This window comes from Lepisma saccharinum, chromosome 8 (assembly GCF_977018435.1).
Source record: "Lepisma saccharinum chromosome 8, izLepSacc3.1, whole genome shotgun sequence".
Classification (NCBI taxonomy): Eukaryota; Metazoa; Arthropoda; class Insecta; order Zygentoma; family Lepismatidae; genus Lepisma; species Lepisma saccharinum.
In genome coordinates this window covers 39569639-39585051 of record NC_139236.1, presented here as the reverse complement: position 1 = coordinate 39585051, position 15413 = coordinate 39569639, and the positions used below count along the sequence as shown (strand labels likewise).

Sequence of the window (15413 nt, the reverse complement as noted above, 5' to 3'; positions counted from 1 at the left end):
TTGATATTAGCCAAAAGCAAAGTTAAATAAGCCAAGTCAAATTTATTTACTGTGTAACAAATACTTGTCTATTTTTTCAGATGGATAAAATGGCACCAGACCACCCCATAAAACCATGGGGTACCTGGAACTTTGCAGAGGGGAACTTGCAAGAGATAGAAAAGTTAGCTAAATTCTGTAAAGGAAACTTAGTGCAGCAAAATTGTAAGGAAAAATTTAACATCTGGCACCTAATGTATAGATGTTCAGAAGAGCTTCACAGTTCAAGACAAGAGGTTGTTATAGGCGAGAACTCAAGTGATGAGAGAGTGAAAGAAGTGGAACAAGATATAATAGACAATGACAAATCTGATGAAGCCATGGAAACAAGTGACGGTGATAATCATGATTCGAATCGTGTGTTAGTTAAGCAACTTCCTCTTCCGTCATCCCAAAGAAGATTGATACTCACTCAGATGTCTCAACCAACTCAGTTCATAAGCACACAGCCTCCCAGTTCAGCAGACTATGTAGTGGAAGGGCTGGAGAATGGAAATATTCAAGAAGTTGACTTTGAAAGTCTATGCTCCATGTCTGAGAAGGAACTTGAACAATTACTTCAGGAGTTGTCATCCAAGTTATCAGATGCTGGGTTAGGTAATCTCTGTATGTTTGTTTGCAAAATGGGGTTGCAAGGACGTAGTATGCTGAGCCCAATGATTTGTCGTCATATGCTTGTTCCAAAGGTAAGTTGTTCAGATTTTAGTATTTATTTTCCTAACTTCCAAAAAGTACAACAATTTTCTTCTATAGTGGGACTACAGGTGAAAGAGTCTGTGCAGAACTGCATGTCCTGTGCATCATACTCACGTGTGGAGCAGGCTTCACCATAGGCCGAGCCAAACAGATTGAGGGGAAGGTGCATGAAGGCTTCTGGCCAAAGGATCTTTTGTTTGTGGTCGCTCTATGTGTAAATGTATTACATCAAACTGGTTTGTAGATCTAAATTGAATACATAATTCTTTGTGCACTCTTTAGTTTTTCTGTGTGAAGTCTTGTTTCAACACTATGTTTCCTCCAAAAATAGCATTTTCATCCTGAATTTATGCATCTATGTGACTCGTATTCATGGTTTCCATGAGGGTGTGTGGAATCACAAATTTTTAGGGCTGAGCCGATACTTTTCCAACATTTTGGTTGTTCATTGGATATCAAAAATGCTGCATGACAGTTTCACAGAGAGTAAATATCCTGGAAATTATGCAAAATTCAAAATTGTTGCTTTTCATTTTGCACCAGTTTTGCATGAACATACCAAATTTTGTATTAACATATCATGCAATTTAATATTCTAATGTAATTATTAAATGTTTTAGAGAAAAAATCTTGGTAAATTGATGCATATAATTAGAGTGGAATACTCGCACACTAATATCAATGATTATTTTGATACATTTTTAATATTACAATATTCAAGCATCGGTATCGGTGGAAATCGTTGAGAGTGTTGGGTCAGCCCTACAAATTTTGGTGCTACAATTGGAAAAATAATATTTCCACCTTGAACTTTAATTTGGGAAATGATTTCCTAATTTTGATGATGCTGAAGAGTTAGGAAATTGGTCATGCATTAAAACTGCTTAGTTTTCCAAGTTGTTTCCACTGTAAGTGTTTTTCTTGAAAATAGCAGTTTTTATTCCAGAAATGTGGAATAAATAATAAATATGTCTTACACCCTTTTTAGAGATACCAAGTGAACTCTTGTCCATTACAGCTTCACAGTTTACGTGATGTTGTACCTCATGCATTGAGCTCTGCGTTAGTGGAATTTGCTGCACACTTCCCTCATGTTGTGTGCTCAAATTTGGTGGTTCCATTGTTGAGGAAGTCTCCATTCAACTCAGTACTTGTAGATACCATTGTTGCAATTGTGAAAGATGGGCTTAAAGCTGAACACAGAACTGAAGTTTTGAAGTAAGTATTGTTTATTACATAGAGAATTAGCTAATTAGAAAGTTGTGTTGGTTCTTGTGCTGTCAATATTTAACTCTTAAATGCTGGGAGGTGACATATGCTTCACATTCAGGTGAGGTTGCTAATGTCGAGACATGACATATATGATACATTTGGAACATACTGCGACTGAGGTAATGTCTGGAGATGCATGTTTTGAGTGCTAAATGATCCTTGAAGCATCCATCCTATTAGTAACTAGTATGGTTTAGCCTATAATTGGGGAAGGGGCGAATTTTCTGCTAAAAACACTGCTTTTACATTAGAATTGTTTTTGCTCCGAGAGAGGATCAGCAGCATGCATGCAATTCTTACCATGAGAATAGAACACATATCAGGCAATGTGAACATACAGTTTTGAACCCTCACGTCCCAACATTGCCTATGTGGGGACCCATAAAAGTTCAAATTTTGTAAAAAGAAAATCAAATTAATTTACTTTCATCATCATCTTTTTCTTCTTCTTGTACTTGATAAATTATTTTTTTTTTACCATGGGCTTGTAGCCTAACCTGTACTGAAAATAATGAGTTACAATGTATGACTCTTATCATTCGTAGTTCCAAAGAGATATATTTTTTTATTTAAAACCTTGCATAATTTTAAACTTCCCACTGAAAACACGCTCAATGTTGGAGCCTTATTGAGTAAAATGGACCTCAATGTTTAAGGGTATAATGCTCTGTGGAGCTTGTGTTGTGTTGTCCATATACATTTTGATTGTCCCTTCATCCATTTCATCTCAACAAAGTGGTAGAATTGGGATGTTAAATAAACTTATGTCAATCAACCAATCAGTGCTAAATAGAGTATTGCTTGGACCACTTTCACTCGAGAATACTCGATCGAATCTCCCACGCTTGAGCGTGATTCGCTCGAATATATAGGCTATGAAATCAGTGGCGAAGCATGGTCTTTAGAAGAAGGCAAACAATGCAGTACTCCAAATGGGGGGGGGGGGCAAGTGTCCAAAGTAAATTATACAGCCCATTGCCCCAGTTTTTCTAGGGAAGAAAGAGCATTTTAATTAATAATATTATATACAGTGAGTGTAAAAAGTGTTTGGACACTGCTGTAGTTACGTTAATAATGGATCCTCTTGGCGTTGTGGATGATAGTAGGTGAGCGAGATAAAAGTGCAATGGTTCTACATCAAATTCTTTCTTTCTTGGCACAACAACGAAATAAAAATATCAAAACATAAACAATCCATGAACAATTATAACAAAAATGCCACAAATTATGGGCACAGAAAGTCTTTGTACACTTAGTAAAGAAACATTAAAAAGGACCTCTGTGAAACACGATCAATAAACCTGGACTGCCATACACGTACCACTGACCCATTCAACCTCTGGGCTCATAACGTCAGTTCGGAAGTCTCAGTACTGGCAGTAGCTCCGCCTCATTGAACACGATAGTGCAACATCGGTCCCGGAAGGAGAGAGTTCCGAACGTCTGCAAGTTATCCGGCTACACAACCAGTGTAAATCGTTAAGGGAAATATCACGCTTGTCTGGAATTTCTAAATCAACAGTGCACGTGATCATAGATTGCTTTGGCGATAGAAAAACAGTAGAAAATAAGCCAAGGTGTGGACGACCAAGAGTACTTTCTGTGTAAGACGAACGTTTTTTTTTTTTTTGCGAAGTATCAAAAAGGACCCCAAAACTAGTGCTCAGACGTTGGCTGCAAGCCTTCAAGACCGAGGTAAGCAAGTTTCCTCCAGTAAAGTTCGTAACGTATGCTGACGAAATGCCTACCATGGACACGTGGCAAGGAAGACATTTTGGGTTAGTGCAATAAACAGAAAGAAGCGCCTCAAATTTGCCCTATACCACCGCAATTACGATGCAGACTTCTGGAACAAGGTCATTTTTTCGGACGAAAGCAAATTCAACTTATTTGGGTCAGATGGTGGGCATATGGTATGGCGGCAAAGAAATAGAGTTGGAGCCGCGAAACTTAATCCCAACTGTCAAACAAGGTGGCGGTTCACTCTTAGTATGGGGTTGTATGAGTGCTGGCGGGGTTGGCAAGTTGCATTTCATAGAGGGGACGATGGACCAGTACATGTACATTGATATATCGAAAAATAATTTGAGTGCTGGTGCGGCTCAAATGAACTTGGGTAATGATTACTTGTTTCAACAGGACAACGATCCTAAGCATACCGCGCTTAATACAGAATTGTGGCTGTTATATAACATGCCAAAAAAACTTAACACCCCCCCCCCCTCAATCCCCAGATCTGAACCCCATAGAAAATTTATGGAGTGTATTAGAGAAACAGATAAGAAAAATAAGCAAATCCGACCTAAAATTAGTATTGCAGGAAGAATGGAATGCCATTTCACGTCAGATTACTGCAGATGTGGTAAAATCTGTACCAGACAGGCTCCAGGCAGTGATTCGTGCCAAAGGAAATCCAACAAAATATTAAATTATTGTGTTTTTTTTTGTGTTTTTTTTTTTTCAGAAAATATGGACAAGAGTGGCAAGTGTCCAAAGACTTTTTGTGTTCAAAATATGTAATACTTTCATTATTATTGTTTATAGATTGTTTCTTTTTTATATTTTGTATTTTCCTGTTGTATCAGATAAACAAGTATATGAGGTAGAATAATGTGGTTTTCATTCCACTCGCCTACCTGCACCCACAACCCTGAGTGGATCTTGAAATATCCATGTGTGTTTTGGTAAATTCACAATACACCAAACAAAAGAGAACACTCACTTCAACCACTCGTTCTTCCCACAGAAATGGAAAATGTTCCGAAAAGCTCCGAAACTAACACAAAAGTGATTACCAACCTCGTTGTAAAAACTATTGTTCACGGGAGAGTAAAATATGTGACTTGAAGCTTAAAATTAATTAAGCGCTGGAATAATAGGTCATTACAACAGGAATAACATGGTTATTTTTTTTAATAATAATAGAATAGAATCACCATTATTTAGTGGGCATGTTAGTGTATCATATTAATACAAATAGTATTTCAGGTTTGATAGCATTTAGGACTTAACGTTTTTGCTATTTGCAGGTCTCAGAAGAGAGTTTCATTGCTTTCTTTACATAAGTTTTATCGAAAAAACATCAGTTTATTGAATTTGTTTGTATAGAAACTCACAATAAATATTGTGCAAATTATTTGGTAGTTGTCAACACTGGCGTAATTTGAGATGTTTGAGGCATGAGGTGGTGAACAGCCAGATTTCAGCGCTCTCCAGTTCAGGGGACACCATGTTTGTGTTTAAAAAAAAGAATAACTGAACGTCGACATTATTGACACGTTTTACAAATTGTGAAACTTAAAGTAATGCTTTAATGTTTGTCTACAGTTATAATGATTTATTTCAATAATTCTGTGTTTATAATAAAGCAAATATTCATCTTCAACATCGTATTAACACTTATATGCTTTCTGCTAGTAGTGTCTGCTTTCTGCTTGCCGTGTCTGCTTTCTGCTTGGCTCGGCTGTTTTCGAGAAGCCGAAAAGCTCCAAAAAGCAAAGCTTTTATTAGGCCAAGGCCAAGTACAGCGAATAATCTTACCATCCATTTCCATGAAATCTTCCTTGAAACAGCTTACTGCATTCCATAGCTTGCTGCCACTTGTACCTGGCTTCGCCATTTCACTGACACCCAATACTGTTGTCACTGTCACACAGTGAAGTTAAAAGTATTCTAAAAACTTCTCAATAAAAGTTTAAATCTAGCAGATAAGTACACTTTCAACTGAACAGGCATGCTGCTTACAATACGTTTATTACTGCTTAAGCCCAGATCGCATTGTTTCAACAATTGCTGCAACGTACTCCCCAACACTCGTGGAGGGAAGGTAAAGTAGAAAGCAATTGTTCTTTCTTTCCTCTAAGCTGCACAAATACGACAATTGTGGATTGTCTTGTTTAGGGGAAATATATTCCTACAAAATATTTGATATCTTGTCAATAAATGGACCAAGGAATAGCAGATGGCGAGCTTTAAAAAAGAAGACATTTTTACATTTCACAAAAGATTATACAGAAGTGTTGTATTCAACGGTGTAGTGGTAAAATAAATAGTACCAGGGCAGTCCCTTCCCTTCGGTGTTTTCTCATAATAGACATCTTCGTGTCACTAACGTGCCTGTTTCAAGACATATTCACTGCACAGTATTTCATAAATTGAATAAATATTATCATAACCTTCCAATTTCTCCCATAATGCAGCAAATGCCGAATTCCAATTTGGTTTATAAAAATACAAGAACATTTTGATATGCAACTTGCATATTAATAATTAAAAAACTACGAAATAGAGGATAAATCAAAGATTAAAGTAATAATTGTAGCAGCGAAAAATAAGAACAATATATTTAAAACTTTATATGTAAACCTCATGTTTTCTTATTTAATAAATGTATTATTGTAAAAAAATCGCTTTCAGTGCACTTTTCAGAAACTGGAACAGAAAATTCGTGTACACTTTTGTGTCCGAAAGTTTACCCAATATATTGAATATATGGAATATGTCAAAATATTTTAGACCATTTTTTCATTAGAAATGCATGACAAATGGAATCTTCACTCACCTATCAGAAGAGTTTCCATATTCCCCTCTCCTCCTCCTCACACTGTCGAGTTCTGGTGTCTAGCTGAACGGTGATGCAGTAACCAAGAAGTAATGTAGGGATGGGCGTTCCATTTAGAAAGAGGTGGTCCATTGAGTTTTATAAACATCACACACGAAACATTCTGTATCAGTAGTTTTGTTCTAAGTTTATTTACAATTATGTTCATTGCACTGAACCCACGTTCACACTCAGCTGTGCTGCATGCTATTGACCGAACTGCACTTGAGAGTGCTGACCTCTGTCACTTTCCGTCCCAAGAATGCTGATCATTTTCACTACTTTTTAAAAAACCATCTCAAAAACTAAAAATGTAAAATATATGTACCAGGTGGTTATAATTAAAGTGACGGTGTTCAGAGTGGTACAGCACGGGCTGTAATGAGAGTAGCAGTCTGAAACTTCATAGATATGCTAATGAAGCAATGCGCTCGCGAATTATGCAAAAAAAAAAAAAGTTCCAATTCTCGCCACCAGGGTAAAAAATGGTGCTGTAAGCAGTCAAAACGTGGAACTTTCCGTAACTGACGTCAAAAGTCGGTGATATTGCCTAACCATTGTGTGAGCTCCCTGGGGGGCAAAGACAGTATATTTCCCTTTGTAGATAAGATTTAGCATAGTGCGGGGGCAAAGGTGGCGAAAATGGGGGGGGGACTGCTCCCCCTAATTGTCGGCACTGTAGAAAAGGGAAGCAAGCCTATTGCTATCAGACAACGATGACAACAAAACCGTTATGGGCATTTGCCAACCATCTAGTGGCAGTATGAGGAAGTACGATATCCAAACATTACTCAGGATTTGCTAACTCCGTATATATACGTGATCCGCACACTAGAAAAGTTCAGGAACTCCGTATATATACGTGATTAGCACTCTAAGTGTTAAGGGAAGCAGGGTGTTCGGAACTTTCTTTCCCCCCTTCATCTAAGTATTCCCGGAAACCATTTACTATTGTCCTTGTATTAGGAAGACAACATTGTGAACACATTCTCATTACACTCTCTTCGCCATACCTCAGATTATTTTCACAGTCTTCTGGCCACATGTCAGGATTTAGAACTTCAAAATCCACCAACAGTTAATTATACAATTCACATTCTTTTTCAGCACTCTCAGTTTTGCTACGACATGAAGCAACATTGGTGAAACAACAGGCATTGAGATTGTTGACAATATTTGTAAGGAACTGCAGTCTGTTTATGCAAACTATTTTCTTGTTACTTTTTAAGCAAAGTCCAGAGTAAGCCATGCTCTCTGAAGCTTTCATTACCTCTTTTTTCTTTTTGTCCTGGGTTTTCTTTAAATGTTTCAATGATTATGATACTTCTTCTGATTAATTTATCAGCACGGGTTACAGTAACTTTTCTGTCCTGCAGTTGCAAAGATAAATTTGCCAACTCTTGCAATACATCATGCATCAAAGCTAGATCCTTTAAAAACTACTGATTCCATGCGTAATAACATACCATGTAATTTATTTCTTTCATTCAGTGATCTAGCACCATCATTGGCAGCAGTTTAAAAAAAAAGTCACCAATGCTACATACGCATCCCATACTGCAGAAACTGATCTAAAGCTACTCAAAACCCACTGCGAATCTAACACTGCCAATTTTCTGTAATTGTACACTTACAGAAGCTGCGACTCTTTTCAGATCATTCATTTGTTTTGGTGATTGATTGAATAAAGCGTACAATGTGTCGATGAAACTTTTGAAATGATTTATAGCATTTATGTCAGCAATAGAATCATGAACAGCCAGTTCGAGTCGATGATTAAGACTGTGCCATACAATAATATTTGGTTGTTGTAACTTGTCCTTAAGAAGTTTTACAACACCAGAAGACCTACCAACTATCACACTTGCCCCATCACAAGCAATGCAAATGAGATTTCCAAGAAACGTGTCTGTTAACCCATAAGAATACAGACAATTTAAAATTTCATTGGCTATTGTATTTGCTTTTTGATCACTGAGAGTTACTAAATCAAGAAAAACTATTTCGTCTTTACTATTTAGGGTGGTTTCAATGTACAGGATTAAAACTGACCGTTTTTCCTTTGCAAATTGATTAGATCCTTATGATCACTGAATGGTCTATCCTTCTTAGCTAAATAGCATGAAGTATTGAAGATTTTCTTCTGTCGCATCAATCAAATGCTCCTCTTGTTTTAAAGTAGCATTTTCAAATTTCTTTTTTTTTAGATGCAGCAAGAATTTGTGTTACCTTCTGATGTGCTACAGATAGCTGGTGGGACGAAATTTTTGTTCTTAACGACTTCAACTGTTGTTTTTTATTTGTGCCATTAAATGAAACTTGACACTTAACCCATTCCTTACTTAATGATAATCCCTGACTTTTATCAGCCCCTAAATAACCTATGGAGCAACAATCACCACACCCTAAACACCCATTTCTTGCTATCAACCATGTATGTTTTGGCTTACGCTCCAACCACTGTTGCTCAGACCATATAGAGGGAAAAATCAGAACACGAAACATTACGTGTATTGGCTTCATGTTGGAATGTCGCTGTAGTTGTTGCCGTTTCAGAGGTGGTTGTTGCTGGTATTACATGTGATACACTCGGCGAAGGATAAACACTATGTACAGCCAGTACTGCAGAATCACTACCATTAAACTCACAGTTTAATTTTCTGTTTTTTGTACTTTTTGGAAATAATTTATAACCTTGTTCTCACACCTTTTCATTTCGAATAGAAAATCAGAGCGCGACTGAAAATACGTTTTAATCACCTCAAAACTCACAATGCAAATGCTAAAAACAAAAGAACAGACGCAAGTTAGAATCAGCCCCAAATTCTCCCCTTATTATGCTTCACTTTCTTATTGCAACTAAAATCCATTGTTGAGAGCGAAAATGCTGGCAGCGTCAGTCTTAACTTCCATTGTCGACACAATGCAGCCAGCTGATTGATTATTTCGCCTAAACAAAGTAGATGTATTGTATTATATCAGTTAATATGTTTTTGATATAGACCTAACTATATTTTAAGGAAGACTTTTAAAGGAAAAATATAGTTGTTACAAAAATAAAGAACCAGGGCGGTCCCAGGGGTAAAAAAAAAAATACCGGGGTGGTGCCCTGGCCCACCCTGGCACCACTACACCCCTGGTTGTACTGCTCGTCAACTCTCTTAATGGTACAGCGAGAAAATATAATCTATGCAACTACCCTCTTACATTATACCGATTACAAAAATATTAAAGCAGTGTTTCAGGTGAACATCTATTGTATGATTTGCAATTAAAATTTATATATGTAGTATTTCATCACCTTTTATTTAAACATTCGATATTTCAATAATTATTAAAATGAATACAAAACTAGACTCTTAATCCCTGTGTTGTGTATCATTATACTCACAATTTTAGTTCTTAAACTTACACTTGGAGCCTTGTGTGTAATTCCTGTCTAAACTTGCACAAGGCACATACGTAGGTTCAAATTATAACAACATAACTTTAATGCGTGAAAACCATTCATGTAACTCTTACACACTGTTGCCATGACAATCAATAACACGCTATAAATACAAATGCTGCTTCTTCTTCCTGCCATGTGTCGATCATCTCCTGGAGTCTTCTGTTTTTGTTTTAAGTGATGGTCTGGCCATATCTACGAGGGCAAATCGAAAAGTCTTTGCACCTATTTTTTTTTTCTAGCTTGTTATAAGTGTTATTACAAAAGCGAGATATACGAGCGATGTAGTAGGCTTTTCCTGGAACAGCCCTATTGTAACTTCCGATTTCTTCCATGGCACGGTGCTGTTATCAGTTGGCAAAGATGGCCGGAGTGCTCAGGAAATCCACGCCATATGAGCAGCGAAGTGTTATTCTTTTTGTATGGTGCAAAGGACAAACAACCACAGATATCCACAGGGAAGTGGAGCCAGTGTATGGGGACAAGTGTTTATCAGTGCAAGGGGTGCAGTGGTGGTGCAAGGAGTTTAAAAATGGACGGGAAAATGTGGAGGACAATGAGCGATCGGGCCGACCTCATTCCTTGCTGACACTGGATAACATTACCAGCTGATGAAAGCTGATCGACGTGTTCATCTGAAGGACATTGCCACTGAACTTGGCATTTTCTATGGTAGTGTTTACGACATTGTTCATGATTCGTTGGGATACCGCAAGGTGTCGTGTCGTGTCGGTTGGTTCCTAAGCTTCTTGATGATGTTCACAAGGGCAAGCGAATGGTCATGTCATTGAACCATTTGCAGCGTTACGTCGACGAGGGTAACAGTTTCCTGGACCTCATTGACACTGGCAATGAAACGTGATACTGCATTACACTCCCGAGTCAAAACAGCAGAGCATGGTGTGGTGTGTCCAAAGAAAAAAGAAAATAAGCACAAAGACTTTTTGATTTGCCCTCGAATCTGGAGGTCTTCTAAGTCTATGCGATCTCCTGGCTGGTATGTTCTCAGTGTCTGCATTTGGATGGTGTTGATTGGTGCAAGGGGAAATTGCAATACTTTTTGTGTAAAATTTTGGCTAAATACGATAACCTGATTTAGTAAATATTTTCCAACATGATTAAGGAATGGTCAAAACAAATTGACCATCAACTCTGGGAGAATGTGGAGGAGTTAAATGCTTGTTGAATAGCAAGCTGGAATTGAAACACCAATGGGCTATTTTTTTTTTTGTTGTTGTGATCTGGTAAGCACATTTGTATAGTGTGTCTCTGTGATGTGCAAATCGAGAAATTGCCAATACTAAAATTGTGTTCTGGAGGAGAGGTTTAGTTCTTGACAAAATATTTAAAGCAGGCTGTAGTTGGTACTTAACGAATGATTTAATGTGTTGATACAATATCGAAATTTGGCATAGAATGCCTGTATGATGGTGACAAAAATCATCCGTTCCTCCTTATGGAATAGGAAGTGCAGTGGCATTACCATCACTCTCATGAGGGACATAAGGGACATTATGACTTTTTGTTGGTTGTCAGTCGTATACGCAAAATTTCAAACTTACTTTCATTTAGTCCAGGTGCCCATCCACAACTTTTGTAGGTTGAATTCTGAACAGATGTAATTTTTCAGAATTTTAAATATTAAGATGATTTTTTAAAAACTACTTTTCTGACACTGGTCAAGGATCCAGAATGACCTTAACCCTGTAAACGTGACACTCAGAACAAGAAGTACGATGGGAATCTGTTTATATCATAGGACTGCATTACAAGTGGTGAGCATGCTACCATGCCAGGGGTCCTAGATTCAAATCCCAGCCTGGGTATGGATGTACTTTGAGAGTATCCATTCATCACTTTCATCATGTCATCACTCATCCTCATCTTCATGATAAGCCAAAAGTGGCAGAAAATCAAATTTGGATTATTCAGGTGATTATTGATTCACACGGAAAAAAAGCTAGAGTTCTGCATTGGTTGTGAAAAAAAATTTCCAGTCATATGCCATTTTTTTTCTCCTTAAGCAATGCAGAATGCCATTGTTTTTTTCAAGTGAATGATTTGTGAATATTGATTTTGCCTTACCCACAGAACTAGATTGTTTTTATTATTTTGCAGGGCTTTTGCCACTGATGTTCCAAGGCTTGAAGAAGCTCACTTTCTTCTGCTGCAAACAATGATTGAAATCTCTGGAGCTGCGTGCAGCGAAGACACAAATAGCAAGCTCCTTAAACTCATGTCGGTAACATCTCCGGAATTTTCAAGGAACATAAAATTTGCAAGAGTTCTGCTCTCAGTGATCAAAAATATTGGTCCCAAACTGTCAGTTAGTTTGAAATGTGAACTACAGACAATTATTACCTCGCACCAGACATTTATGAAGAGAATACTTGAGAATAATTTCAAACAGTTAGATTAAGATTTCTGTGGTTTCTTCAGTCATTAGTTACATTATGTGCTTTGTTTCAGTGCTGAATTTTTTATAGTGATTTTATTTTTGAATTAATAGGTAATGTCTTGAAGATAAATGCAATTGAAGTGATTTGAAAAGGGTCAAATATAAACGTTTAAGAATAAATGGCAAAATCTGGATATAGATTACATATCTGGAAATGTGTCCACTTTATCAGTTGCATTTTTTGTACTGTTTGCCTTACAAAAAATTATCTGAACAAAACACAATCTATAAGTTCAGTTTAGTTACCACAGTACAAAATATATGTTTATTTTCATGATGGATTCAGTAAGCACATGTGTGAAGTTTGATGTTTCCGCATTGTGAATTTGAATGTTTTCTGTTGTATCCATTCCTTAGTCCGCCTCCGGTACCCCTTCATATACCCTCAATTTCAAGCACATTTCAAATATTTAGTTCCACATAACAAACAGTGTTTGCAAATAGCGCGGAAGTTAATTTTTGAGATCTACGTGCTACAAAACTTACGTTTTTTATAAAATTAAAATTCCTTGCGGATGATGTATTCATGTCACAGGTGCACATCTGATTTTTTCTTTTTCTTCTTATGGTTGACTTGTGCAATGGGAACATTTGGGATTGCGATATGTTATTTGTGTGAATTTAAGACTTCTCATTTTTATGATGGGAAGGGAGTGGAGGGTGATATTCTGTGGAAAAGGACAACAAGGACTTCCAACGTAGGAGTTACTTCATTTTTGGACTTACAAATTTAACTTCGACCCACAATTCAGTGCCTGGCCTTGGTAAAAAGAGGCAAGTTACCTTCTTAGGTTTAATTTTAGCCTTCATTTGTGGTATCTTCGTGTGTCAATGCAGAAAACGGTGAGAAATAGTGTTGGGGGCAGGTGACTCCGGCCAATTTCTAACATGCCTTTAAAAGGTACTCTATAGATAAAGGCGGGGCCGCGATAACGGTAGGGGGCGGTAAGTCAATTACCCCAGGGGCAGAGCTCGGAATCGGTGGGAAATTTGGACTCAACAATTTCAAAGGACAAAATCTCAACTTTAAACGGCTGTACAGTCGTAAATACTTCTTTCCGCGCTCCATTTTTTATATTCACAATTAGGATCACATAATCGTCATAATGAAAAAAAATAATTGAAAATTCGAGGGTGTAGAATAGGGTACCCGACCCCTTAGTCCTATCTCTATGATGCGTGCTCTCTCTCATCTCGGAGGTTGTCTTCCATGCAGCACTCTTCTATATATAAGTTCATCCATACTCCAGCTTTCTGTTTTGGGGGGAGTTGTTGGATTTTGCGTGGATGTACTGGGTGCCTTGTCGTATGGTGTCAGATGCTCAGATCGAAAAAGTTGAGGTAGCCTTTTTCTTCCTTCTCTATGGTAAATTTTATGTTGGAGTGTATTGTGCTGTTCAGCCACTTTCTGATAGTCAAGTGCAAGGTTGATTGGTATTGAGGAGTACATGTCAACAATGTCTATACTTAAAGTTGTCAGCTTTGACAAAGGAGGTCACAGATTTCTTGGCTTCAAGGCTGTTCTTTAGCAGTAGTTTAGCTTGTCCTTGTGAGCAGTGAGTCTGCACTACCAGACAGGAGAAATTGAAACTACTGTCACCTTGAAAGAAACAAACCAGTGATGCACTACCATCTCCGTCGCAGATGCTGCATCCTCAGTTAATGAAAACAGTGGGCTTTAAAAATTGCGGAAACACCAAACTTCACACATGAAATACGTTTCCCAACAACTTGGTATTTTTTGGCTTAAAAATTATCCATAATTGAAATTAATTACTGTTATAAAATAGCAATAAAATTTAAAATACAAAATATTGTGTGGAATAATATATTGCACAAAAATAATACTATAAACTCCTATTACAAATTATTTCTGGTATTGGGGTAATCAATATGAAAATAAGATCTGAAATATACATACATAACATAAATTGGTTTAACTTTAAAATCCATGAAAAATACAATGTTAAGTTTACCAAGAACACCTGTATTATTGGCAGTGATTACATTGACTATTTTTGTACTGAAACTATAAAATGAAAGATGTTAGTTTAAAACATATTCAGTAGTAAGTTGTAAATACCAGTTCATGTATGTGCATGCATGTCTTTCTACATTTATTATGAAAACTATAATTCCAAGGGTATATATATTTTCAAATTACGTATGTATGAATTGTGTATTTTGGACAAAATGCTCAGTTAAAAATAAAGGGATAACTGTACATTTGAAATAGATCATAGGAATCCTCATTATTTCTTAAATTAAATAAAAAAAAGCAGCGTACTACTGTGATAAGTACAAACAACACTCTTTATATGTACAACCTGATTCACTGTTATTTGACAGTACAAAAACAAAAGTACAAAGAAACTGAAAAATATACCTGATATTAGTATGTTGAATTCTTTCAAATAAACTTTTTTACATAACATTAACATATTTAAATACAAAAGGAAATTATGTTGATTACATAGTACAAAATTGAGTAATAAGTAATAGCATTATGACTGGCAACTTTTAACAACACATCATCCATTCAGCTTATGTGGCCGAACTGAAGATGTTTTAACTATGATAACACATGATTATAAGCTGAAAAATATTTAAATCAAATATACTACCTATATTACATTATGAATGTACATGTGTAACACACCTGATTACTTCAGGTACGTATTAGAAGAGAGTAGAAACTAAAAATGAAATATTTTCTTCTACATACATGATGGAATACACTTTTAATACCACAGCACAATTTTGCTCTTATGATTGGTTAATGGCGATGGAAAGAGCAAAAAGCATTCATGGATACACCTTTTCCAAAGTTACTCATTGCTTGAAGCAATGTAAACACATGTTGACTTTGGGCCTCTGAAATGAAAAAACAAAGTTATTTA

The 15413-nt window shown here is 36.7% G+C and overlaps 2 protein-coding genes across 2 annotated transcripts in view; one reads left to right on the top strand and one right to left on the bottom strand.

Moving 5' to 3' along the window:
• Positions 1 to 14751, top strand: part of LOC145990957 (Fanconi anemia group E protein-like) — a 33094-nt gene extending 18343 nt beyond the window's left edge. Inside the window, exons 2-4 of the mRNA XM_083126534.1 lie at positions 81 to 725; positions 1754 to 1953; positions 12174 to 14751. Coding sequence (XP_082982660.1) covers positions 81 to 725; positions 1754 to 1953; positions 12174 to 12474 — 1146 coding nt within the window. The 3' untranslated portion in view covers positions 12475 to 14751. The remainder of the gene's footprint in view (positions 1 to 80; positions 726 to 1753; positions 1954 to 12173) is intronic.
• Positions 14752 to 15029: 278 nt separating this feature from the next.
• LOC145990953 (F-box only protein 47-like) overlaps positions 15030 to 15413 on the bottom strand; it is a 64888-nt gene continuing 64504 nt past the window's right edge. Inside the window, exon 10 of the mRNA XM_083126531.1 lies at positions 15030 to 15387. Coding sequence (XP_082982657.1) covers positions 15290 to 15387 — 98 coding nt within the window. The 3' untranslated portion in view covers positions 15030 to 15289. The remainder of the gene's footprint in view (positions 15388 to 15413) is intronic.